Here is a 25,036-nt window from a genome sequence, read left to right on the forward strand (position 1 = left end):
GGGCGAAGGAGCGTTTAGAAATGCAGTAAGGGGAAAACAATGTTGAATCAACCAGCTCTCTAATGAGCTATAATGCCATATTTCATACCATAAAAGCAGATTAATAATATCATAAGTTTTTAAACAACACAGATTTCGATAGAACGATGCAATTAGACAAAGACCAGGCACAACAAAAACGTTATGCCTATTAAATGTATTTTTGTATGTTTTCTAGAAATATACTATATTATTGTATTGTATTTTATTTTATTTATTTACTTTCTCGTCAGATTGTGAGCCTATTCTGACCTATTCTCCGGAACAGTAGGTGGCAGTAATGCTCCTACACAATGGTTGCCAACCGCCGTAAAACAACAAAAAGAGGAGGAAGAAGAAGATTTCCGGGTGAGAGTTCACAAAGCATTGATGGCGCTCACATGTTTTTGTGAAGTATAAAGTTAGTGACGAGAGGCCCAAATTAACCCCTAATTGTTATATTTATATTATATTGCACAAAGGCCACAATGAAAGATACACCATTGTCAAACTGTGAGCGGGATTTTTTGCTTAAAGCCATCGAGGAGAAAAAGGTTGGTTCGGATAAGTCTTGTTTTTACTGTCATCGTTACTAATGTGATATACCATTGTCTACAATAATTGTATATTACTATGATTGTGTACATTACAGCGACTGGACGGAAGACAGACTTATGATTACAGAAATATAAAGATCACATTTGGGACAGATTATGGATGCTGCTTTGTGGATTTAGGGAAAACCAGGTATATTTTGTTTATGAATTTTTCCATGACAAGTGCTTAATATGAAAATGTGATTGATAACATTTAGTACATTTCATTTATCGTTGTTGTGTGTTTATTCATATTTGCCATCATAGACTTTATGCTAAACTTAAACTTTTTACTACATTTTTTTTGCGCAGGGTGATGGCGCAGGTGTCTTGTGAGCTGGTGGCTCCAAAAGAAACGCGTCCAAATGAGGGAATATTATTCTTTAACATAGAGTTGTCTCCAATGGCCTCACCTGCATTTGAACCGGGCAGGTGAGCGCACTACTTTCTTTTTAATGATCATATTTTTTGTTTAGGCTATAGGTTTACTGGGTGTGTTCATAATGGGCAGTCCTTGCTTTAAAGTGAGGGTTGTTACTTTTGCAGCTTTTAAATGTGATCCATTGTGTTAATCAATTTCATCAATTCTTTGTCCATTGGAATGCATTCATCCCTTTGCAGAGTTGTATCGAACAGGTATCACTGCTGAAAAAGGTCACACAAATGAAAAAAAAAAAACTTTTACCTTTCCATTAAACATTTAAAGTGGTCACATAACAATATGAAAAGAATGGCTCTTGGCTTTGAAGAAAAGGATTTAATCAAGGATCACCACTGCCACTATGGTCTTAACAGTGGCTGATCAGAAATATAATCCCACATGTATAATAGCTGTGCATTTAGTTCTAATAGTAATATTTAGACATTTTACATTCTGTGTTTGTGGACAGGCAATCAGAGCTGTCAGTGAAGCTCAACCGACAGTTGGAGAGATGCTTCAGGAACTCTAAGTGCATCGACACTGAGTCCTTGTGTGTGGTTTCTGGGGAAAAGGTAAGAATATTTAAATAACAAAGAGAATGTGCAGTATAATTATGGATTTTACTCTGTCTTAGTAGAATAGAGTAGGGCAGAACAAGTTTCACAAATATCTAATTGTAATTCAATTTTAAATGTATTTTTAAAAACCTGATCCAGGTCACAGTGCACATTTAAAAGACACCAAGGTCCATATCTTGCGAGCAGCCATAGACAAGATGCAGTATAGAAATGATTTTAGGCCATATGACCACACACACAGCAGGCGCACACATACAGCACACACTGAAAATCCTATATAGTTTAGAAATGAAGAAAAGAATGAAAGATAAAGTGGGTCTACTGAAAGCTCCCTGTTTAATTATAGCCGCTGTGCAAATATATGCTACATTATGTCATTCAATGGTCAAGGCACTAATGCCCTATACACTGACCGTCTATGTTCAATCGATGATCCAAAGAAGGTCACACTCATGTGTAAATCCATGGTATTCCTTTTAGTAATCAAAATAGTGGCGAAGTCCAATTTGCTATGGCACTAAGATCCCTTGTGTACATGAATGAACTGCCAAACTCCATGTGTAATTTTCTTGCTGGCTGATACGCAGTGGTCCACTGAGTGGCACTGCGTCCTTGCACCAGTGGCAGACATGCACGTGGTCTGCACACAAAATATTAAAGTTGGCCATTTTGCGTAATTCCACTTTTCCTCCAAAGAACAGGTGCATGAGTCCAGTGCATGTAGAAGGCTCTAGCCAGGTTGATGTAAATCTGCAGCACGGAGGCTGCTGTGGACCAATGTTATGCACAGCAGAGAAAACATGAGGGGGCATGAATAGCAAGTGGAAGCAGCTGTTTATAAATTGAGCACAATTTTTATATATATATATATTTTTTTTTTAATAATTAACTATTCTAAAATTATAATTTTATTTAGCAGAAATTATATAGGCTATAAATTAGATCACCACCTATATATTTTATTAACTCTACGTATTTCAGTTAATGAAAAAAGTGTTTCATGCATGCATTTCTGCTGCTCAAATAGAGCAGAGTGCTGTTTTAGTGCAAAACATGTCTGTTGTTAATTCAGCCCTTTATTAAACGAAGACCTGCCATATTTAACTGCTGACTGTATCATCTTGGCCTCGCTCCTCCTAGTGGACAGCGCATCAGTTGAGCACAATCCGCTCATAATGGCAAGAATCTGTTTGTAGACACACAAAAAATCTAAAAATAATTATTATTAGCTAGAATTGGTCAAAGCTGATTGAATTGTAATAATTAAAATGTCCATCTTACCTCAATGTTTTTTTTATGTTTCTGACCTAATTTAAAGCAAAATTATGCTCGTACATCCCAAAATAGTCATTGTATATCCAGTAAGTGATATTTCAGTCACTAACATATTCATTTGTATATATTTAGGTGTGGCAGATCCGAGTGGATGTGCACACGTTGAATCATGATGGGAACCTGATGGACGCAGCGAGTATTGCTGCCATTACTGCTCTGTGCCACTTCAGACGCCCCGATGTCTCCATCCAGGGAGAGGAGATCACTGTTGTGAGTGCACAACACTCAACAGTGTGCTGTGTTGTCTAAGTTAATTTATACTGACAGAGAAGGCCTGAGAATGTGCCAGGTTTTGGTTAATGCGGATAGGCCAAGTAATTACAAAAGTATTAACCATAAACCAGGTCAAAACATGTGCAATTGCAATATAATAAAGTATACCATTTTGATATTCATTGTGCTGCATGTTTTATAATAACTCTCACTTGTTTTCTCTCAGTACACTCCAGAAGAGAGAGACCCTATTCCACTCAGTATCTACCACATGCCCATAAGTGTCAGCTTCTCCTTCTTTCAACAAGGGTAACATTTGTCAGCTTTTTTTTTTACATGATTAGACCGAGTTACAGGTTTGATCTGGGGAGAGGTGAGCTCGATACCGCTAGAATGCATATCTTCCCATAAACCGAACCCATTTTTGCTGATAAGGATATTCGTATTATTGATTATTTTGAGATTTATTGTGCATCCCACATGGACAGCTATCTGTCTCTGTGTAGACCTGTCATGATAATTAGTATATCGGCTTATCATTCAATGTATGATAGAAGGAATCATTTTTCTGGGTCAGAATTTATTGTGGGCATTTTTCTGTACTACAATGATATTTAAGATATAGAAGGTTGAACTATGGACTTCAATGACTCATTATCTATATAACCTAACTACTTATGTGTTGCTTTCAGTCATTTATTTATTGCAGTTCATATTTTTAACAATTTGGTATATTTAGAATACTTTTTGATGGATAATTCTGCTCTATGGTTATGGTTTGGTTTCTATATTATTGTTTATTGTCTATATTTATTTCAGTGATATATTGCACTTCAAATTGTGTAATCGTGACAGGCCTGTCTCTACGTGACAGGACGTATTTGCTAGTGGACCCATGTGAGAGAGAGGAGCGGGTGATGGACGGGCTCCTCATGATCGCCATGAACAAACACAGAGAGATCTGCTCCATTCAGTCCAGTGGAGGCATCATGCTGCTCAAGGAACAGGTGACAAATAACACTTTACATTTTTATGCTATTTATATAGCATAATTTGTATCCAAAGTAATTGAACGTGTTGTACTGAAGAAAGACATTAAAATCATAAAACAAACAAATCAAAACATATGCACAGCTAAACAGAACTGTTTTGACCCTGGATTTAAACATTTGTCAAAGTAGAGGCCTGTCTCACATCTTCAACAACACTGAACCAGATTTTATCTGCATAAAACTGAAATGCTGATTCCCCATGTTTAATCTGAGTGCCGACACTATCTCTTTGATTCTTTGGGCCAAAGACAATCACTTTCTCCAGCTATATTCACACACGACTGAAGTTGTTTTGCATCCACACACTGATCTGTTGGATGCCGTGGCAGAGTGAACCCATTGGTCCATATTCACCTGATGCTAGTGAGACATAGATCTGAGTGTTATTTGCGTAGTTGTGGTGAGACAAATTATTGCTGCGTATCAACTGTCCTAACTTGACCATTGGGGCACTCTACAGGTCAGGGCCATGTGATGTGAGACAGTTTCCAGTTTCAACAAAGCACTCCCTGTCTTCTAGATAGGACTTGAACCACTTTAGTCCAGTACGAGAGATGTCCACACAGAGTAAATTTTTTTGTATTGTTTATTAAGATAATAGTTACAATGAACCAACATTTTGGCAGTAAACAACAACTGTACACTTCTATTACTTTTTCTAGATAAAGTAAGAAATTATATGTATGTGTTTTGTTGTTGCAGGTTTTGAGATGCAGTAAAATCGCCAGTGTCAAAGTGTCTGAGATAACAGAACTCATCAGCAAAGCTCTTGAAAATGACAAGAAGGCCAGGTGACTACCAACATCTGGAATCCTACAAAGCACACCAACAAATATGGCATTGTATTGTGATTTTTCTATTCAGGAAAGCAGGTGAGAGGTGTGGTTTTGCAGAATCTATGCCTCAGGAGCGGATCACAGCTCTGAAAATGGACGAGACTCCAGTAGAGATGAAAAATGTGACGGAAAAAGCTGAAGACATAGTCAAGAAGTATGAAGCCCCACCACAATCGTATCCTTTATATATGAGATGGCATGGCAGTAACAGTAATAAAGTAAGGCTGTAAAAAAAAAGATTGTTTTCTTTTTAAAACAAATAAATATGACTTTTATACATTTTTATATTTTTTTCACTGCCATTCAATACAAGAACTGCAATGTAGTCCTCCAAAAATTACTACCATAGGGTTGAATGATGAACCATGTTGAATAAAAAGCTCCCCAAGTGTATCATTGACTATTTAAAACAATCTGAATTTAATTTTAAAAAAAAATACTTGCACAGCCCAAAAGGAAATGTTTAATTTGATTATACCTTTGATTGTCATATCAATCGTAGCAAGCTTGAAACATTTTGCAAACTGTTACAGACTAGTAAAGGGACACAAGGCTTAATGCACTATTCTTGGTTTGAATCTTAACAGTTTGTTCAGGGTGCCCTCTCCACTTGTGCCTGCTCCAGGGGTGGGTCAGGTGGGACAAGGGCAGCAGAACTCCTGGGGTCTGGAGGAGGAGGATGGAGAGAGCGAGGAGGAAGAGGAGATGGTAGTAGAAGATCAACCAAAAAATAAATTAGACCAAGGTGAGTGTTGCAAGTAAGAAATTGACTAAATATGATAGCGGGAACTGTAATGAACAGATAAAGATTCTCAGAGATACAAGTATTGTGCTGTAATTGGAATAAAATGCAGTGCGGTGAGAACTCCTTCTAAATATATTTTTTTCAGGAGACATAGTTGAGATTTCTGACAGTGAAGAGGATGAAGTTGTAATACTCAACCCAGAGAAACCCCTCAAAAAGTAAAGATTTTATTATTTTTTTTAATGTTAATTTATTTATAAATGCACACTAAATGCTTCTTTTTTTGGCTCTCTCCTTCAGATCAAGCTCTCACCAGAAGGGGGCGGCATCGTACAAGAAAAAAACATGAATAAAACGTGTATCTTTTGTTACAGTCTGTAAACGTCTATTATTATTATTATTATTATTATTATTATTATTATTATTATTATTATTATTATTATTATTTAGCGTGTCTCTTGAAAATAAATTACTATACTGGGTAACTAAATTCACATAAGCAGAAATTTAAAATAGATTATAAAATCATCTAATATATATTGAAATTAGTTGTTTGTGCTTTTTTCGTCATGGTATTTATATGTTCTCATCAAGTGAACATATTGAGTGTTTTGTCTTCTCAACTTGCGAAAATGTTAGGTTCCACCGAGATTTGAACTCGGATCGCTGGATTCAGAGTCCAGAGTGCTAACCATTACACCATGGAACCGCTCGATGTCGAACAACACAATTTCTCAATAGGTATGTAAATAACACTGATAACATTTTATACTGATCTTTTACTGTATTATATTACCAACTTAACATACTATACCCTTAAACTTATATACATTTTTTCTACTTGCATCATTTCGGTTGTATCCAAGGCTGAAAGTATTTTATTTATTTTTTTGCTGGTACTACATCTTACACTAACATACGTCCAGAAATCAGTTAAAATATAGTTTTGGTAAAATGAACACCCTAATAAATTTTCATCAGACTTTATTTTTCTAAAGGGTCAGAGCGTTACTTTCCTCTGCAGCAGATATTTACCGTCTGTACAGGCTGACCATGGCAAACGCGAGGCTTTCGAAAATGAACTGTTTTTCTGAACCAGGGCTCCTTCACACGATACGTTATTGCCCCAGTAGTTCGTTAAGCTGAAGGCTGCAATTGCCCAACTACAACAACGAATGCATGTATTTTTCATGGAGATACGCGCCCCACGCTCGCATCAAGTGACTTTATTTTCTGATATCTGGGCGCACCACGTGCTGCTCCATACGACCAGTGAATGGGGAGGGTTGAAAGCATGCATTTGTTTTTTTTTTTGTGTATTTACCATAAGCACAACGCATTCATGGGGTGATTATGTATCGTTTGAAGGAGCCCAGGTTCAGAAAGACTTGTTCATTAGTGCTTTGAAATTTACTTTGGAAATCCTCGCGTTTGCTTTGCCGTGGCCAGCCTCTGCAGACGGTGAATGCCTATTCGGCTATTTATTTTCCTTGTAGACCTATTACAAGTGATCACGTCTAATCGATTTTCCCCTTGAGAAAGACCTGCAGACTCACGTGGCTAATTTGCATATCAATAAAAGCGGAAACAGTTTTGAGCTGGTGTTAAATTTTAACTACGCTCTGGCATATTGCTCAAATTTTCCTCCTTCAGTCTCTTTTGTGCTGAACACAGAGGGGTCTGAGAAGTGCGTGTGCGTGTCTCTGGCCCGCGCTGTTCACGGTGGCGCCGCTGTGCGTAAAGACGCATAGAGAGAATGAGCTCGTCTGCCAACGTGAGTGATGAAAGCCCGGTATAAGGCAGATGAAACATAAAAAAGTGTACAAAAGTACATACCTTGATCCAGAAATTAAGTAAATAAAGTGGTTTAGGTGATGGTTTGAGTCTTGACTCAATTATTTCGGGGAGACTATGTTTTCTGTGCGTAAGGTTTAGCAGCGGCGTACTGCCACCAAGTCTTAGGGATACGCAGTACCGGACCGTACCGACATACTTTCACCAATGGTTATATCTTTGGAAACCAGGAGTGTAAGTCAATAGACAGGTGGTCAATACAGCGAAGCATATAGGCAGACCTATAAAATGGCTTGGAACACACAATTTAGGTCTGTTGCAGTTACGGTTGTGATTTTCTTACACTTCCATGGTGCAAACACTTGGATCTGAGAGCTAACAAAGAAGGCTGCATTCTTCGGGCCATAGTTTTAACAACCCTGATAGAAAGCAAGAAATAAGCGCAGGATCTGAAAAAGACATTAGTGGCCCGTACGGGGATCGAACCCGCGACCTTGGCGTTATTAGCACCACGCTCTAACCAACTGAGCTAACCGGCCACAGCTTCGCAGCTTGGACAAGTGAGTAAATAACCACTATCTACCCGATTATTATTGTTGCAAATTGATTCTGTATAAGTTATAGTGTAATAACTGATTTAGCCTAAATAACTGGTAGGTCTCTGAGTCTTGAAGATCTCAGTTGAACTAAACCAGGGTTGTACCAGCGTCCAGGGCCGGCCTAGACTATAAGCAGACTAAGCAGCTGCTTAGGGCCCGGAGGCCACCAGAGGGACCCCAAGAGCCCATACGTTTATGTTGAAAATAATAATTAGAAAGTTGTTGTTTTTTCTGAAAACTAAATGGCACTTGGGTGTTCATACTAGTATACATATCCCTCTTAAACGATTAGATGTGTTTTATTTCCAGTAACTAGATATGTGGTGCTTACATTTTTTCGAATCAGGCAGTGGTGTGGACAGCTACGTGTAAAAGACTAAAAGTTAATGAAGTTAAATTTATCTAAGGTACAGGACAATGTAGGAAGAGCCAAGAGAAAGAAAGAGGGACTTTTCAGAGAAGACTCGAAATATGTCCCACTTTACACCATTGGACCTGCAGATAAAACAGTGAAACTGGACGTGTATAATTGTGCAGACAGGACACACCTCAGAGCGGCAGAGGACAGCAGGTGAGTCCTTTTATTACTTAGGCTGTTTTTGGTTGTGGTTTGTCCTTTTTGTCTCTAAACGTCAGATGATGTGAGTGTAGTTAAAGCGTCACTGCTCCTGTGTCAGATTAACAACGTTGATTATGGCAGAAACCTAGTGATGGTAAAACCGAAACCTCATGAAACATTGAACCACTTTGAGACAACTGCACTGAAAATGACACACTGCTTCGAATCATTTGACACAGTCAGAAGAGCGACATCTGCTGGATTTTTCTGTAATGCATTTGTGTGGATGTGAGGTAAAGCTTTTGTGAACCTCGCCCCTTCCACTAACCCCCACTCCCATTGACTTTTATCTGAATGTATTTTATCACTTCCATTTTATTTTTATTCTCTTATAACTTATTCTCCTGTTTATTATGATATTGTTTTACATTATTTTGTGTCAACGTGTGTTTAAATTAAGTTGCTTTTCCCTCTTTGGCACAACTCACGTTTTTAAATGCGCTATACAAATAAAATGGGTACTCTCTAATAAAAAAAAATGTACTTTTCAAATTGGTGTCTTTGTGTCCTATACTTACTGTATGCATTAGTTTTTCTCTGACTTACTAAAGAGTTTGCAGCTACAGAGGCATTTTATTCTGGAAAAATTGGAGAATAAAATGATGTGGTTAAGCAACTGGGATAGTGATTGTGCAACTGTAGTTTTTCTGAAATTGGAACATTTTTGGAAAAGGTGTCAGGGATGTGAGTGGGGAAATGTAAGATATGGTATTTATAAAGTTTTAGAGATTTTCTCTTGAGCACAAATCAAACACTTGACTTTATTGGGGCTTATTAAGTCACAGTGCTCCCGTGTATATGACCGTGCTCTTTTTGGTGACAATAGCTGTCCCTCCATATCTCTTCCTTACTGTCTCACTCACACTCTCTTTCAACCACTCAAACTCACTCTCAACACTTACCTACCACTTACCTATATCACCTAAAACTATGACTGTATATTATATAGGCCTAGGTGTACGTTGATGTGAATCTGTGTATGTGGTGAAGTGTATCTTGTGTTATGTAATATGTCACCAAGTGTATATAAATGTATCTGTACTAGGTGTAATCTGTTCTTACCTGTTGTTTCTTACCTGCTTTAATATAAACTTTCCCTTATTGAATAACTAGTATAGTGTTAGAAATGCCGTCAACAAAATCTCCTCCTCTCAAAACCCAAAATTTTTCTATTAAAGCTCTGACATAATTACAAGCCACCCCCATAAAAATTCCCGCAAAGCAGCTTAAAACCGTAGCTCAACACATATCTCTGACACTTCTGATGTAACGAGGCCTCGGTTTGACTGGTCACGTGATTTTTGGCGTGGTGAGGCACGTATCGAAACAACGCTCGGCGACACTTCCGCTTCATAGGGTCGGTACAGTGTCGAGTTGAGAGGCTCGAGCGTAACATCTCTACAGAAACCTCTGTTACATCTGCTGGACCAAAGAACGACCTGAATTTGTTGTGAATGCTCATATAAGGATTCACCGATACCACGTTCGGCAAAACGAGTACGAGAACTTAATTTTGAGTCCTCGCCAATACTGAATAAAAATGCCGTTTTCAGACATTATTTTTTACTGGTGTTTGATTATAGTGGTAAATGTAATTAATTTCATATGATTGTTATAGTGTAGCCTACTTTTTCATCTTAGAAATGTTATTTTATCTACTGAAATCATTGTAGTTAGCATCTGTCTTTAGTATTCATCACTTCCTCTTTGCAGACTGCACTTCACGCTAACTGCCAATGAGCCACTGTTAGCATAACAGTGACTGTTCTGTTACTTTTACCAAGGGCACACTGTGACCAATGTATACATGCTATGCCTCTTTTAAAAGCTCTAAACACGCTCCATTCAGTCACTAAATTCAGTCAATGATAATAAGTTACAATTCAGCACTAGCAAATAATCGGTAGCTCCACTTAGCAGCATTAGCATGCTACTATTGTAAACACAAGCACTGCGCTGGTGTCCTCTGTGAACTATAAAAACCTTTAGAGTCCTAAATATTTGTATATTTCATGTGACAGTCACATATGATTATAGCTGTGCTTAATGTGCAGAACAGTGAATGTGCAGCTTTATGCTCAGCTCAGAGCTCAGCTCTGTGGAGAGATGAGGCAGCACAGCTACAGTGGTATCGGCTCTTGGTATCGGCAGCCCATTGAGGAGTATTGGCACCCAGTACTGTATCTGTGCATCCCTACTCATGAATATGCGCATCTACGTGAAATCACAGAATCCAAAGTCTGACAATAATGTGATCCTAAAATCCTCTCTTATTTAATGTTCAGTCCTTCCAAATGATCTGATGATTATGTCATAAAGTGATTGCATTTTATGACATAAAGAACTGATAAATGTAAGGCCACTTTAATCAACTGAAACACATTAAAATGCACCAGAACTCAAGAAAAAAAATGTCAAAATTTTTTAAATTTCTTTGGCAAAACCCCTTCCTTACATGTTTTTATACTGTTATACTTGTGGTTATTGCTGTTGTGAGCCTCTAGAATTTGCAGTCTTTTTTGTAAGTGGTTGTGATAATGTTTTAATGTTGTCAAATATGAATATGTGGCACTGAAGTGACGATGGCCCCTGAGGGCAAATTCAGCTTAGAGCCCCCAAAAGGCGAGGGCCGGCCCTACCAGCGCCAGTGGTATAAGAAAATGCACATAGATATTTTTCTGTATTTCTAGGCAAGTATAATGGTGCAATTTCTGCAGAAACATTCAAATATGTCCAGCATATGTTCATGTCAGGCGACAGGTCCTACATAGTTGTGTTAAAGTTAGAAATTGGGCCAAATGTTTTAGTTTGAAATTTTAGCAATTACTAATCTAATGTTGGCTAAAGTTGAATAATATTTATTATCATCAAGGAGACATTTGACACTTCTGGTTAGTGTTGCATAGTTAGCATTGGAAGATCGAAATATAACTCTGTTCTTAAACTTAACCACATTCTATTATCCATTTTCCTATAACTTTTACCATAACCCCAATGCCTTTCTTAGTAGACATGCCACAGTGCAGTGTGTTAACATCTGTGGTACAATGTGAACAGGAAGAGGTTTGCTTTGGGTGGATACCATGGATTCCTCTTTCTCACTCTTATCACATCCACTTGTCATCAACACAAGTATATGACACTGATGTGAAATGTGAGGCAAGTAGCTCAGGGTTTTTAATGTGCTTTACAGTGCAAAACAAATTATATTCAAAGTCTGTAGGTAAGAGCTTGCCAAATGAAAAATATGCCATAAAATCAATAAATTCTCCCTGTTAACTCTTTTTATTTCTGACTTTAAAGGTGCACTTTGTAGCTTTTCTGGTGGAGGGCCCGCCACCTGGTTGTGACACTATCGGGCCAAGTTATAGATACGTTTAAGCCATATTGTGTAAGATTCTAACAAAGCAATAACATCTCCGTGGAGACAAGCAGGTGGTGGACCCTTCACCAGAAATCTTACATGTTGCACCTCTAATAGGACCCCTTACATTTTACAGCTGGGATTAGCTCCGACAGCTGTCACAGCTATCAGCACTGACACAATCACATAGTAGATTGAATAACATTTAAATAACGGGAGATTAAACTTGTCATCTAATCTTAGAGTGAATATCACTAACACAGCCAAAAAGTTCACCAATATGGCCTGGTATTTGTTTGTCTGTTGTCGGGTATCAAGAAGCTTCATTGTGCTATTAAGAGATCCAATTCTAAGCCAAGAACTGAATCTCTTGGGTAAATTTGACCAACAAAAAACTTCGACAATGCCTCCTCAATGTATAAAAATTATTTATTTTAGATGGCATGTACAATATTTATAATAGATTTTATTATATACTATTTTAATAGAATTTATATAGAAATATGTGGGAGGGAATACACATTACCTATAGTTCATGCAGATAGGATAAGAGGGGAATGGTAAAACCTATAACATGCACGTCATGCAAATTCCAAGGCTAGCCCTGACCAAACCTAACTCAAGATCTGAAGATGGGTCCCTGGGAATTGTTCTACAAGGTTTCCCAGTGATATTGAAGGATGGATCAAATGCAAACTGCTCATTAGTTAAGCCCTCTGATTTGAAATTTCACATGATAGTGTAAATACAATAGTTCCTAAAAAATACAACATTTAAAATATGGTAAGAAAAAGTCATTCTGTATCTACTGCTTTAACTCATAGGACGTCAGATACTTGAATAGTTCTATACCAAAACAATAACAAGAGATCACCTTGATGTTCATTTAAGGTTTTTTTTGTTGTTGATGTTTTTTATGTATTTTCCATAGAAGAGGACTGAGCCACTGAAATTGGTTTCAACCTTTATTCTGACAGAATATCACCCTATAAGGATTTACATGTGGACATTTACATCAGAACAGCCTTTACAGATGTTAAGTAATAAAACATTAGTGACCAATCACCATGCATAAAATTATTAAAGCAAAATAGGTATAAAAAGTTTGAGATAGGAAAATGCAGCCTTAATTACTTGAGTGCAGTATCACCATTGTTCTGTACTTATAAAGAGACTGGAGAGACTGGAAAATACAGTTCACTCCAGATCTATTCAGTATTTTCAAGGCCAGACTTGGCAGTTGTAGTATTACATATCAATGCCACATTCTGCAAAAGATTAGTTGAATTTATCTTATAATTATCATTAGCTGAAACATTTTTTTTTCTCACAATGTATGTCTTTTGATTAAAAAAATACAAAGTGTGTGTATATATATATATATATATATATATATATATATATATATTTGTCTGTACAAGAGTATAATACATGTAAAAATCTCATACACACGTACAAAGGAGAGGAGTAATGTTTTACATGTGCCCTGTTTTGAAACACCCTTTGTTCGATGTTTTCAGGTGTGCATTGCATTATTGCTTTGGTTTAGCGGTAGTCAGGGTGTTACTAGGGCATCAACACTGTGCAAGGTATTTCAGTAGTGACTGACTATGATTAATCAACACTACAGTACAATACACTCACACACTTACATTTTAAAGGATTACCATTCATTCTAAAACTCTAGACACTATATCACTGCATCTGAAACTGTATGTCTATAAAAGACTATAAATATCTCTGAGGGTGAAATGGTCACATTGTAAACATTTTTGTAGCTTATGGTTAAAGAAAGTTGAACAAAGTAAAACAATATAGGAGCATAGGATCGCCCTATACATTAAAATTAGTGGAGCTGTAGTTAGAGTTAAAACCCAAATAGAGTTACTATTATTTCTGTCCTTTTGTTGAGTAACCAACACTGCACTAAAACTGAACACAGAACAGACCAAACAAAGTGGACTGTGAGTGAGTACTGAGAAACCACACCGAAAATAATTCACACTTTTATGATTCCAAAACAAGAGAGAGAAAAAGGTCTGTAATAATCCAATAACAAAAAATATAAATCATCATTCATATGTGCAAAAGAAGGTATATAACCAAAGCTGAGGAGTATTTCTTCTGCGTAGTCAGCTATGAGGTTGAGATCACATTGAAATCAACTAATAATATTTTATCCACCACCAACAGTGCAGCCTGAGCACTGATATGGTCTTTGTTCACTGTTGTACTTAGTGCAAAAGCAGCTGGTCGCAAGAGAGAAAGAAGCTAAAGACACCATAGTAAACCATTACTGCACCACATGTTAGCATCTTTTACAGTTTTCTACAAAACACAGAATTACATAACAGCCAACCATTTCTGAGGACACCTGTGCCTAAGTCTAATTTAAGTGCCAACATGGAGGAGTCTGCAACATGGAGTGAGGGGTATACTGTGTAGCATTACTACCAAACTTAAAAATAAACACATTTATTTAATCTAAAGAGCTAAAGATAAATTGCAGGATCTGGATGGAAGAGAACATGAATGGTTTGAGACAAGAACCACCTGTGTATCCTCAAAGTGTATATTTTATTGTTGTCTACACTTGGCTGAAGAGGAGAACGAGAAGGCTCACAGAAATCTTGCTGATTAAAAATGCATTTTATTGTGTTTTTAGCTCCTTTTGCTCAGGAGCTCCTGGGAGGCCTCAACTCCCTCTTTTAAGTCACTGCTCATTTGTGTAGCCTCTGGTTTCTGCTTCCGCTTGATCTTAAACACATCCCATTTGTCAGATAGAAGGCCCTTGTGGAAAATGATGGAAGTTATCCACGAGAAGAGCAAAATGGATGCCAGAGAGATGAGCATGATGGTGGTGCGGAAAGGGAAGAACTGCGTCATCTTCCCCTCTTCATCAAGCCGGCAGCCTGGGAACTGAATGGCAGGAGGCAGGCCAATGAGGGGCTCCCCACTCATGATCCTCAGGCCGATGCCCATGATGTAACCCACAGTGGCACCATAGCCATTGGAGACTTTAAAAAAGAGGACGCAGACTAACTGAGGAAACATGATGGTGTAGGACATGTCCACACCCACTAGCCAGAAGACCAGGACACTACTGTCCAGGAAGGTGAGGGCCGTCCCAGCCACACCCACTGCCACCACCGAGATCCGGATCACCCACTGCATCTCCCGGTCAGATGCCTGAATACAGACAGAAGGAAAAAAGAGGACAATAGTGTTTATTACAGTCATTCTTATGGCTTTTTTGCATTGATGGAACTGGACATCACCTGTTTCCTGATGATGTTCTTATAAATGTTCGAGGAAAACAGAGAAGCAGAGGAGAGCAGCGCTGAGTCCATGGAGGACATGACTGCAGCCGCCACAGCCCCGATCCCAATGACAGATACATAAGTTGGGGTGAGAAACTGCAGGGCGATGGGCAGGATGGAGCCAGCCTGGTCACGCTCATACGGAGTGGGCAGACCATACGCAGTGGAGTTCCAGTCTGCACGTGTACACAAAGTCCAGTATTATTTTAAGTCTACGCACAAGTCTAATCTGAGTCATGTGTCTGTTAGTGAGCGTGTGTACCTGTAGATGCAGCCACTGCTCCCACCAGCACAGAGGGGATGCCCAGCACTAAACAGAAGGCGGAGGAGGCGAAGCAGGTCACCTGGGCCTGAGTGTAGGAGGAGGCAGACAGGATCCTCTGGTAAAATGCCTGGTACGCCAGACCTCCCAAAGCCTGAAACAAGTCACACTATTACTCATATGAAAACAGATTGATCAAATGTAAGTGATTACATTGAATACATTAGGTTAATTGTTTAAGTTTAAGTTCCAAACTAGAAGAAAATACATTCTTTCTATGTTTATAAAGAAAATGTATGTTCACCAGCAGCATGAAGTCATCAAACCACTTTCCAGCCTCGTTCAGCTCCACGGTACCGACCCACGGGGCCTGGAAGGTGGCATTGTACGCCGTGAGGGAGATGTCCACAGAGTGAGGGTTGGTCATGAGGAAAGGCACACACACCCACTGCATAAAAACATAAAAGCACAGAGATATAGGATGCTGAAGGCTTTCAAACTTTACACATCACTTTCACTGATGAGTCTTACATAGAAGGTATAAAACGAACATTTCTTTTATCATCACAATTTGTCATCAGCAATCTTTACCAGTAAAGGTAATTTCATTTACAGGATATTATATAGTTTCAAAGTAACAAAAATAACTCATATTTAACAATAATAATTATTAACAATAAATTGTAATCAAGCTCATGGGGCATTCTGTACATCTGATTCAAGACATCAGAGAGTTCATTCATTTAACTGACCTGTGACTGGAGATTTGATACTGGGTATTTTGTACATCTTTTATTAATGATAGTTTGGTGAAGCTGTATCATTGTGTATCATGGGTTTTTTCCTTTATACTATCCAGCATGTGTAGTGTGTAATATGATGAGGGTAATAATGATGGCTGTCACTCATTTGAAGAATAGGCTTGAGTCTCCATGGTGGCCTGGGCCTGTCACAACAGAGCCACTGTTTGAAGAGTGAATAGTTGCTATGTACCAGACTGACGAAGATCAGGATGAGCTGGATCACGTCTGTGTAGGCCACTGAGTAGAGGCCCCCCAGCAGAGTATAGATGATGGCCACAACAGATGAGATGATGATGGAGTAGACATAGGGCAGGTCCAGGATCACAGCCATGGTACCACCTGCAACGACAGCAGCCACAGTTAAGACCACAGTTAAGACCTTGCACACAGAGACATCTAATACCCTTAAAGTTATCCTGACATGCACTCCACTAACTCAGTATACTTTACAGAAATTCACTACAGAGTATTACTGAGGTCACAGTCACTCTTTAGCACTTAAGCTCCACACAGGCCATGGGCACAGCGGACATGCATACACAATCCTAGTTAAGTAGTGACACTTAAAGTTAAGTTGACAAAATCACTTCCACAAGCAGCTGATTTTATTTATGTACTTAATTATATTTCACGGTTACATAACAATGTATAAAGTGTGTCTTAAAGAACATCCAAAAGCTTGGATGAAGCAGCCCACAATCCTAATATTCACTACACCAGCTTCTATCTTTCAAAAAAGAAAAAAAAAGCAGCCTATTGATTGTGATACTAATATATTCAAACCTCTTTGGGTAAGTAGAACCCAAATAAAATATTAAAACAAAATTAACACATCCCTTGAAAGAGCAACGTGAATAAAGTTTACTTCCAAAAGAAACGAAGAAAACATTTTGTTACTCAAACAAGGCAAGCAAAACGTCACTACCTGTACCGTCTCTTCAGTGTCAGCCTCGCCCCAGCCGCTGCTGCAGCCACACCACAACCAGCCTTAAACAGAAAAGGGTCAGATCGCCATCGATCGCTACTGCACTGCCCCAAGCACTACCCCTGCCCCAGACATCTACCCCTTGGCCCAAACCTTTACCACTGCTATACACATGTTTCTGATGTTAAAGCTTCACTTGCCAAAAAGGCAACAAAGACACTGAAGTTCAACTGAACCGAGCCCTGTGTAGTTTGTGTTGGTGTGAGTTGGCTGCTGCCATGTTTTTTTCAGTTGTTTTGTTTAAGTAAGTGAATTACTTGAAGCTTCAAAATGTTTTCAAATTCAGTTGATCTTCTTTGTGTTTAAACGGGACCAGTCACCATGAGAGGGGTGCTTTAAACGGAATGACATAACAATCATATCAATACTCATTCCTGGGTGGCTGCTTTTCCTAGTTTAGCCCTGGATTTCATGTCTGCAGTGCTGAGCTGGGCTGTTCCCCATGAGTTAAAATTAGGCAGAGAAATGGTGTGGTGATATCCGGTGGCTTAATTGGCAGGACCAGCGATTGGCGAAAGGAGATATGAAGTACCCCCAAAATGTTTTTAGGTCACTTGACCCACTTCTGATACACAGATATGCATAACATGCTCTAGTGGAAACTTCACAGTGTCATGGACTGGATTTGACACAGTTCAGCAACAGAGGTATCGAACAGTGTTGTAATGTTAAGTGTTTTTTGGCGCTAAACGTCTCACACTAAACTGTTTTAAATGGGACGTGCACACATAAACAGTCTCTTAGCAACAGTGCTGTGAGACAAATAGTATGCGTGCTTGACTCAGTCTGCTCCTGCGTGTCCCATACATGACTGTAACTAATGTACGTATGTAACTGTGAAACAACAGGCCTGAGGGGTCCCCTGTGTCTATATTGGTTTAATAGGTTCAAGCTGAAAGGTCCCAGGAGCATTCCTGTCCCACAACCTGTCCTTGTATGGTGCCAGGACAGCTTTCAGTGCTATCCCTGTCTCATTACATTTCATGAAAAATATGGTTTATGTTAAATATAGTAAAGGCTTGAATACTAATCTCCTGCCATTGTTTTGCACAAATATGGCAAACCATGTCTACAAACATATCAGATGCTTCAAGTAAATGATCACCTTTCACAATCAACAGGCTGCTGGATGTTTAGCACCTTTTTTCAAAAAACACTGAAAAAGAAAACAGCATTAATGCACACCATCAAACAACAAAGCTTCAAAACACTCACTGCAAGACCCATACACTCAATGTTATAGTCTGTTTTATCTTTAAAAACACAAAAATTGAAGACTGATGAACTCTATACTGTGTCATCAATATATAAGAAACACTTTAGTGTGCTTTTAATTAATGTTTTAACAAATAAACTAATATTGTTGATATTGATGTTCCAGAGCAGCGGCAACAGGACGTTCCTGGCTATGTTCAGCTAAAGGGCAGTGGCTCATTAGCACTGTCAGAGTCTTAAGTGTTACTCAATGTGTTCCCCAATGTAACTTAACCTTGGTGACTTACTGCAAAGTGCGGAAGCTAGCCGTTAATGCTAAAACTGTGGTAGCTTATGTTTCACAGTCAATGTGAAAAGAAACAGGCATTTCTCTACTCCCAACAAGAGAGAAAACAAAACATTGGCATGTACTTTCATCTATTTTGAATTTAGCCCTGGGTAGTTTGTCTACTCAATTTCAATTATTCTTATTATTCAGTTTTATTGAATCCCTGAAGCCTTGCCCTACATGCCACATCACATATTTGTTTTCCTATATTATTTTGACAGCAATTCTATTTATATTTTGTACTCTTTATAAGTGTTTTAATATTGAACTATTATATTCCCCATTTGGATCAATAAAGTGCTGTCTGTAAGTCTATTGTGCTCCTGTTTCATATGTAAATAGCCAGCTCTCGTGCATTGCGAGTTCCTGGGTGTCCGTGGCACTCACCCAGGCTGACGAGAGTGCGTGCCACCCATAGGACGTCGGCCACCAGAGCAGGGAAGATCAGGGCACTGCTCAGGAAGTTCCCATACTTCTTCTGGAAGGGGTCCATCATTGTCACATACTTGTTCTCTCTCATGGGCTTTGCAAAGAAAAAGCCACCTGTTTGTTTGAAAGGAAAACACAAGGACAAAGAAGTGTGTGAGAAAGGAGCTGTATGTCATCATTAAAATACAAAGAAGCTGGCAGGGAAAAAGGCTACACTGCATCATTTATCATAGGGTTTGAGTAGTTTTGACTAGTTTTGACTAGTTTAGATTAGTTGTCTACTATGACCTAAATTGCTTGTTACATGAACATTCTGATTTGTTTCAGAAAAAATAAGATTGCAATAAGAAAACAAATCAACAGGCTGGATTTTATTTAGAGTATAATTCCATCATGCTATAGCCAAATAATGAAAAGCAATATCACGTGAGGCAAATCTTTAAACAAGTCAAATAGTCTAGTACCAATATGTAAATCAATCCAAAATTATTCAAATGACTCAAATTAAAGATGTAGCTTTTCTGATGGAGGGTCCGCTACCTGCCTGTTTCCATGGAGATGTTATTGCGTTTTCTGGAATGTTTCACTATATGGCATTAAATGCATACATAATAGCATTGATTTTATTATGGATATTTTTTATTGCGAGCTCGGTTGGCTCTCCACAGATCTGACCTGTGGCTCGGCCTATTGACGTCTCCACCTTGCTTTCTTGGAGAGAACAAAGTTTTATACCATACTATGTAACATTCCTGGCAATGAAATAATATATCCATGGAGACAAGCTGGTGGTGGATGTGCCCTCTGAAAAGTTACTAAGTGCACCTTTAAGATATTGTAACTTGACCTTGAGGTGTATGCTAAAGGTAAAAAAGTAAAATCAAGTGTTGGTTGATAAAAACAGTAAACAGTGGGAGCTCAACTCCATGGGTCTCTTTTGTAACAATCACCAGAAAAAGGGTCAGCTATAGATTTCCTTTTGGGACAAAGAGCATTTCCACTCATAACTCAGCGGCGCAGGTCTATTGTCCTACTTTAGACCTCTGATTTTCACCTGTTTACACATAAATGCCTGGGTTTCTGTGCAGGCTTCACACGTCTCTATGTGAACTCATCCCTCTGCACCTGTTGCTGTGGGTTACAATCCAATACCAGTGCCTCATCGTGCTATTTCTAACTAGAGTGGCACTTTTATTAGTGTATGCAGTCCACTAAGGGGTCTGTTTTTATGTTAGTTGAGTTGGTAGTCAGTCCCCTCCATGAATAGGGAAATAATATGTGTGTAATATCACTACACATTTTTGGTAGGTCATGGGGTGCCAATTTTCACTATTTATAATACTTTTATAACAAATATCTAAAATGTTGAACTTGATCATTCTGTTAGTGACTACACCCTCAACTCACTATATTTCAATAATAATCTGTATTTTAACAATATTAATTTCAGCAACCTCTGTCTGTTATTGCCTATGGAATGCTATAATGTCAGCTGAAACCTAGTAGCAGCAAGTCATGTCTGTTGAAACCTTTGGCATAACTCTGTATAAAGTTCAATTCCAATTACTACTTAGGTCTTCACTGGGACCACACAAGGACACTCTTAAAACCAATGAAATAATTTACATACCAAAGTTATTTAATTACCACACTGAACATAATCGAGTCAGGTGAAAAGGCTGGTATATTCAGTCTTGGAAAGAAAAAGTTTGTTTTAGTTTGTGCTCAAAGCAAAGAAGGTTTGACAAAGGCTTAAAGTCAAAGAATATTTTTTTTGTATAGACGTGTGTTTGAAACTATGCTCATTTATCATCCCTACTGTAGGCAACTGGCAATGGACTAAACTAATAATGTCACATATTCTGAAGATACTTGCAAAAACATGCTAAACTTATATTCTTGAACATGTCAGTGCGTGTCACCACTTGCTAGCTGCAAAAAAAAAAAAAAAAAAAAAGTTTGATTATTTTATTTTTGTATTAATTTAATTTAACTTTAATCCAGAGGCAATAATTTAGATTTTAAATTAATTTATTTAAAATGCATAATTCAACATAAAACATGAAATAGTTACATTGTACATAGGGTCAGTATAACATTTGACAGCACCAGCCTTCGTTAAGTATTTGAGCACATTTCTGTGCAATACATTGTTTGTAATATTGGTATTGGCTATATCGGTAGATGTTTTCAGTAACAGTAAACATTTCCTAATACATGGGGCTGACATTTTTACTACAGATTTTTCTTAAATAATGGAAATAGAAGAGCGATGAACCTAAAAATGTGTGTTTTGTAAACTTAACAACTTTAATTCAGTTTGTTGGCCCTTGCCCGTGTTTTAAAATATTGCTATTGATATGAGCAAATTCTAGTATATGCTGTTTGTGGCTACATACTGTATAGTGAATGGATTATTTTGATTTGAGAAATGTTATAACTTTGAGAATTATGTTTATACACAGCTATAATTTGTGTATGTTGCTCTCATAAATTACCAACATTATCTCACCAAGGAAGAAGGTCAGAACGTAGGGCACAGGCATCAAAGCCCAGACAGCTCCGAGCGTTGGGTTGTAAGTGGCTTCTGCGATACCAAGAATGAAGCCTCCACCCACCCATGTCGCTGCAAAGAGGTATATCAAAGAACATGTGAGCTAAAAAACAATGCAAATCTGCACAAAAAACAAAACAAAACAAACCCAGAATGTTTTTGTTGACTTTACAAAGGTGCACTATATACATTTTCCGGTGGGGGGTCTGCTACCTTCTTGTCTATATGGAGATATATTATTTTATTCAAAAATACTTTGAAAAACAAGCATGCATGGTTTCCTTTCCACAGTTCTGACTTGCAACTTGACGTAGTGGGATCACCTACTTGTCTCCATGAAGATACAACAAATAACATCTCAGTTTAGACAAGCAACTGGCAGATTGCTCACACGAAAAGTTACATAATGCATCTATTAATAATTAATTATGTAATTTATGGGGGTTGATAGTTGGGGTCCCTCACCCGTCAGAGTAAAGATCCCGACCAGCAAATTAATGTTGCGTCCAGCTAAGAGGGTGATCTCCATGCCATCTCCAGTACACTTTTTCTCCATCTTTCGGGACCTCATTGAGGCCCAGATGCCCGTCCCCAGGATGACCAGGTAGAAGACGGCCATCACCACCAAACCAGGCACGTTCAGCGCCATTGGGACCAATCACACTCCCTGTGGGTAAGACGAGAATAGTAACTTAGAATAAATATTTTCGCTGCTTTGATAAATGATTTCACATAGTTTTCATTTTAGTGTATTTGGGGTGTCTGCCACCTGCTTGTCTCCATGGGGATGATATTGCTTTGCCTGGAATGTTCCACAGCGTTAAAGAAAATAAAAGAATAACTAATATTATCAGATCAAACTGTACGCTGGTCAAATTGTATGATCAAGCTAGAACACCCTATCAGTATAGATGTCTTGTGTATAGTCTTCTGACTTATCACGGACGCACTTCCACATGAATAGGTCACTTAAACTTTTTCATGTAGAAGCATCACCACTGGCGTGATAGGCAACACTGTGTGACAATGTTATGTGATGAACAATCAAGTCTCCCTGGCAATTGTGATTTGTAAAAAAATTCTTCTGCATAAGACTTCCAGAAGAATACCTTATAATATAAATCCTTACAGTGAGTGGGAATACTTCTTCACAGAGCTGACCAGTAACGTGGCCTGATCATGTAATCTACTTGCCTCCATGTAAATTTAATGCCCTACTGTGGAACATTCCAGGCAATAACATTCCCATAGAGACAATCGGGTGGCATATGCTCCACCAGAAAAGGTAAAAAACGCATCTTTAAAATGAAAAGGGGGATGGTAAAAGACAATGGTACATTATTTGGACAGGTCACTGATGCTAAAACTGGCGTGTAGAATCGAATGAATGATAAGATATGGAGTTTCATATTGTTCATTATTGTTCATTATAAGAGTTTCAGAAAGCACAGACTAGAAACTACAGATAAATAGAAAAATACAAATGTCAAGAAGACACAGAGGGAGTGGCTCTTCATAACACTGAACCAGAGTTAAAACAATGGAAGCCTTGACAAGTCATCACAAGCTTAACATGTTTGTGTGCACAGAACAGCACACACATCATGGCATTGACATAGGGCATCTAAAAATGGTAAAAAAGAGCCTATTACGATATGTGTTAATCTTATGCGAGTTGGCACCATCTTGTATTCACTGCTTTACAGATTAACATGTTGGAAGCTGTCAGTGGGGACAATGAAGTTTGTCATCTTCTTCTAATCATTATATATGGAGTGATATCTCTTGGTTGTATTTTTGCATTGTTTTGAGCCAAACATGTTACAAGATAAACAAAGCACATTATTGTCTTCCTCTGTATAATTTTAAGATAAATAAAAGGCTTTTGCCCTGGAATTAATCATATACAAATTACACAGCCATACAGCCCCCACCCAGTCATTATAGTGCATAGTACATATGGGCAGCCAGGAATGAAAGAATGCACTCGGGATAGTAGACAGAGAAAAGGGAAGTGTTTGTTAAATGAAAGGAATGAGATACGGGTAGGAGTCGAATGTATGCGTCCTGTATGTGTGTGTTGTGATGCAGCAGAGGGAGCGGGCAGGAGGAGGGGGGAATAGGCGAGGGGAGAGAGGCGTGGCCCCCTGCCAAAGTCAACAAAAGCCTGAAAAGCTCTCACGTGGCTCTTGTGCTCTGTGTACTGTATATGAGGATATATATATATTTATATATATATATATATATATATATATATATATATATGTATATATATATATATATATATATATGTATATATATATATATATATATATATATATATATATATATATATATATATATATATATATATATATATATATATATATATATATACGTTTACAAGTGCACACTTGGTAGGCCATAAATATGGGATATAATTGTGCTGATTTTCCTCTCAGTTTTGAGGGGAGACAGAGACTCTAATAATGAAAGACATAAGATGTGAGGAGAACTTATAACTAACTCTATAACTTCGGTCGGTTTCACACTAGTTGGCCACTTGTTGGATCGACACTCTGGACTCCAGTAAACGGTTGGTCCAGTGAGCTTCAAAAGGAGACGTCGGAGCGGCTCCATCCGCACTATAGAGCGGCTCTACCTGCCCTCTGGAGCGGCCGAGTGCAGTGTGAATGCGACTGATCTTGAGTCGACCTACGCCGTTCGCTGTGACAGTAAAAGTTGGAATTTGGCAAAAAAGAGCTTGGATCACGTAATAAATAGTTCTATGAATGTTGTTGCAGAGCTGCTGACACGTTTGTCTGACCAGGCAATTTGGTTCAACATTTAGTATCAGTCTGCAGAAAGAGACTAGCCTTCTCCTGGCGCACGCCACCCTGCGTCTGTCTGTGTGTCGTTCAAAAAGGTTTTTCTCCTCTGCGTACAGTTGTTACATTGTATTTAGCCACAGGTGAAAGAAAAGCCCACCAT

At 38.3% G+C, this 25,036-nt stretch overlaps 2 protein-coding genes and 2 non-coding genes across 5 annotated transcripts in view; 1 reads left to right on the plus strand and 3 right to left on the minus strand.

Moving 5' to 3' along the window:
- LOC117394029 (high affinity choline transporter 1-like) overlaps positions 1–25,036 on the minus strand; it is a 95,623-nt gene that overhangs the window by 63,763 nt on the left and 6,824 nt on the right. Inside the window, exons 2-9 of one of the 2 annotated variants that reach the window (XM_033992044.2) lie at positions 22,532–22,733; positions 22,025–22,138; positions 19,471–19,626; positions 16,746–16,894; positions 16,057–16,200; positions 15,753–15,906; positions 15,449–15,666; positions 14,788–15,359 (exon numbers count right to left, since the gene is read on the minus strand). In XM_033992044.2, coding sequence (XP_033847935.1) covers positions 14,832–15,359; positions 15,449–15,666; positions 15,753–15,906; positions 16,057–16,200; positions 16,746–16,894; positions 19,471–19,626; positions 22,025–22,138; positions 22,532–22,715 — 1,647 coding nt within the window. In that variant the 5' untranslated portion in view covers positions 22,716–22,733 and the 3' untranslated portion in view covers positions 14,788–14,831. Of the gene's footprint in view, positions 1–13,122; positions 15,360–15,448; positions 15,667–15,752; positions 15,907–16,056; positions 16,201–16,745; positions 16,895–19,470; positions 19,627–22,024; positions 22,139–22,531; positions 22,734–25,036 lie in introns of those variants that run through there. The other variant, XM_055224777.1, reaches the window with a different exon arrangement.
- exosc9 (exosome component 9) lies at positions 386–6,163 on the plus strand. The gene is made up of 12 exons (XM_033973829.2): positions 386–572; positions 671–765; positions 927–1,046; positions 1,505–1,607; positions 3,021–3,158; positions 3,388–3,470; positions 4,036–4,168; positions 4,916–5,004; positions 5,078–5,224; positions 5,646–5,794; positions 5,940–6,012; positions 6,095–6,163. Exons 1-12 carry the CDS (start codon positions 507–509, stop codon positions 6,141–6,143), a joined length of 1,245 nt encoding a protein of 414 aa, XP_033829720.1. The 5' UTR covers positions 386–506; the 3' UTR covers positions 6,144–6,163.
- On the minus strand, positions 6,432–6,503 carry trnaq-cug (transfer RNA glutamine (anticodon CUG)). The gene has a single exon. It is a non-coding gene; the product is annotated as a tRNA-Gln (tRNA).
- trnai-aau (transfer RNA isoleucine (anticodon AAU)) lies at positions 8,054–8,127 on the minus strand. The gene has a single exon. It is a non-coding gene; the product is annotated as a tRNA-Ile (tRNA).

This window comes from Periophthalmus magnuspinnatus, chromosome 1 (assembly GCF_009829125.3).
Source record: "Periophthalmus magnuspinnatus isolate fPerMag1 chromosome 1, fPerMag1.2.pri, whole genome shotgun sequence".
Lineage (NCBI taxonomy): Eukaryota > Metazoa > Chordata > Actinopteri > Gobiiformes > Gobiidae > Periophthalmus > Periophthalmus magnuspinnatus.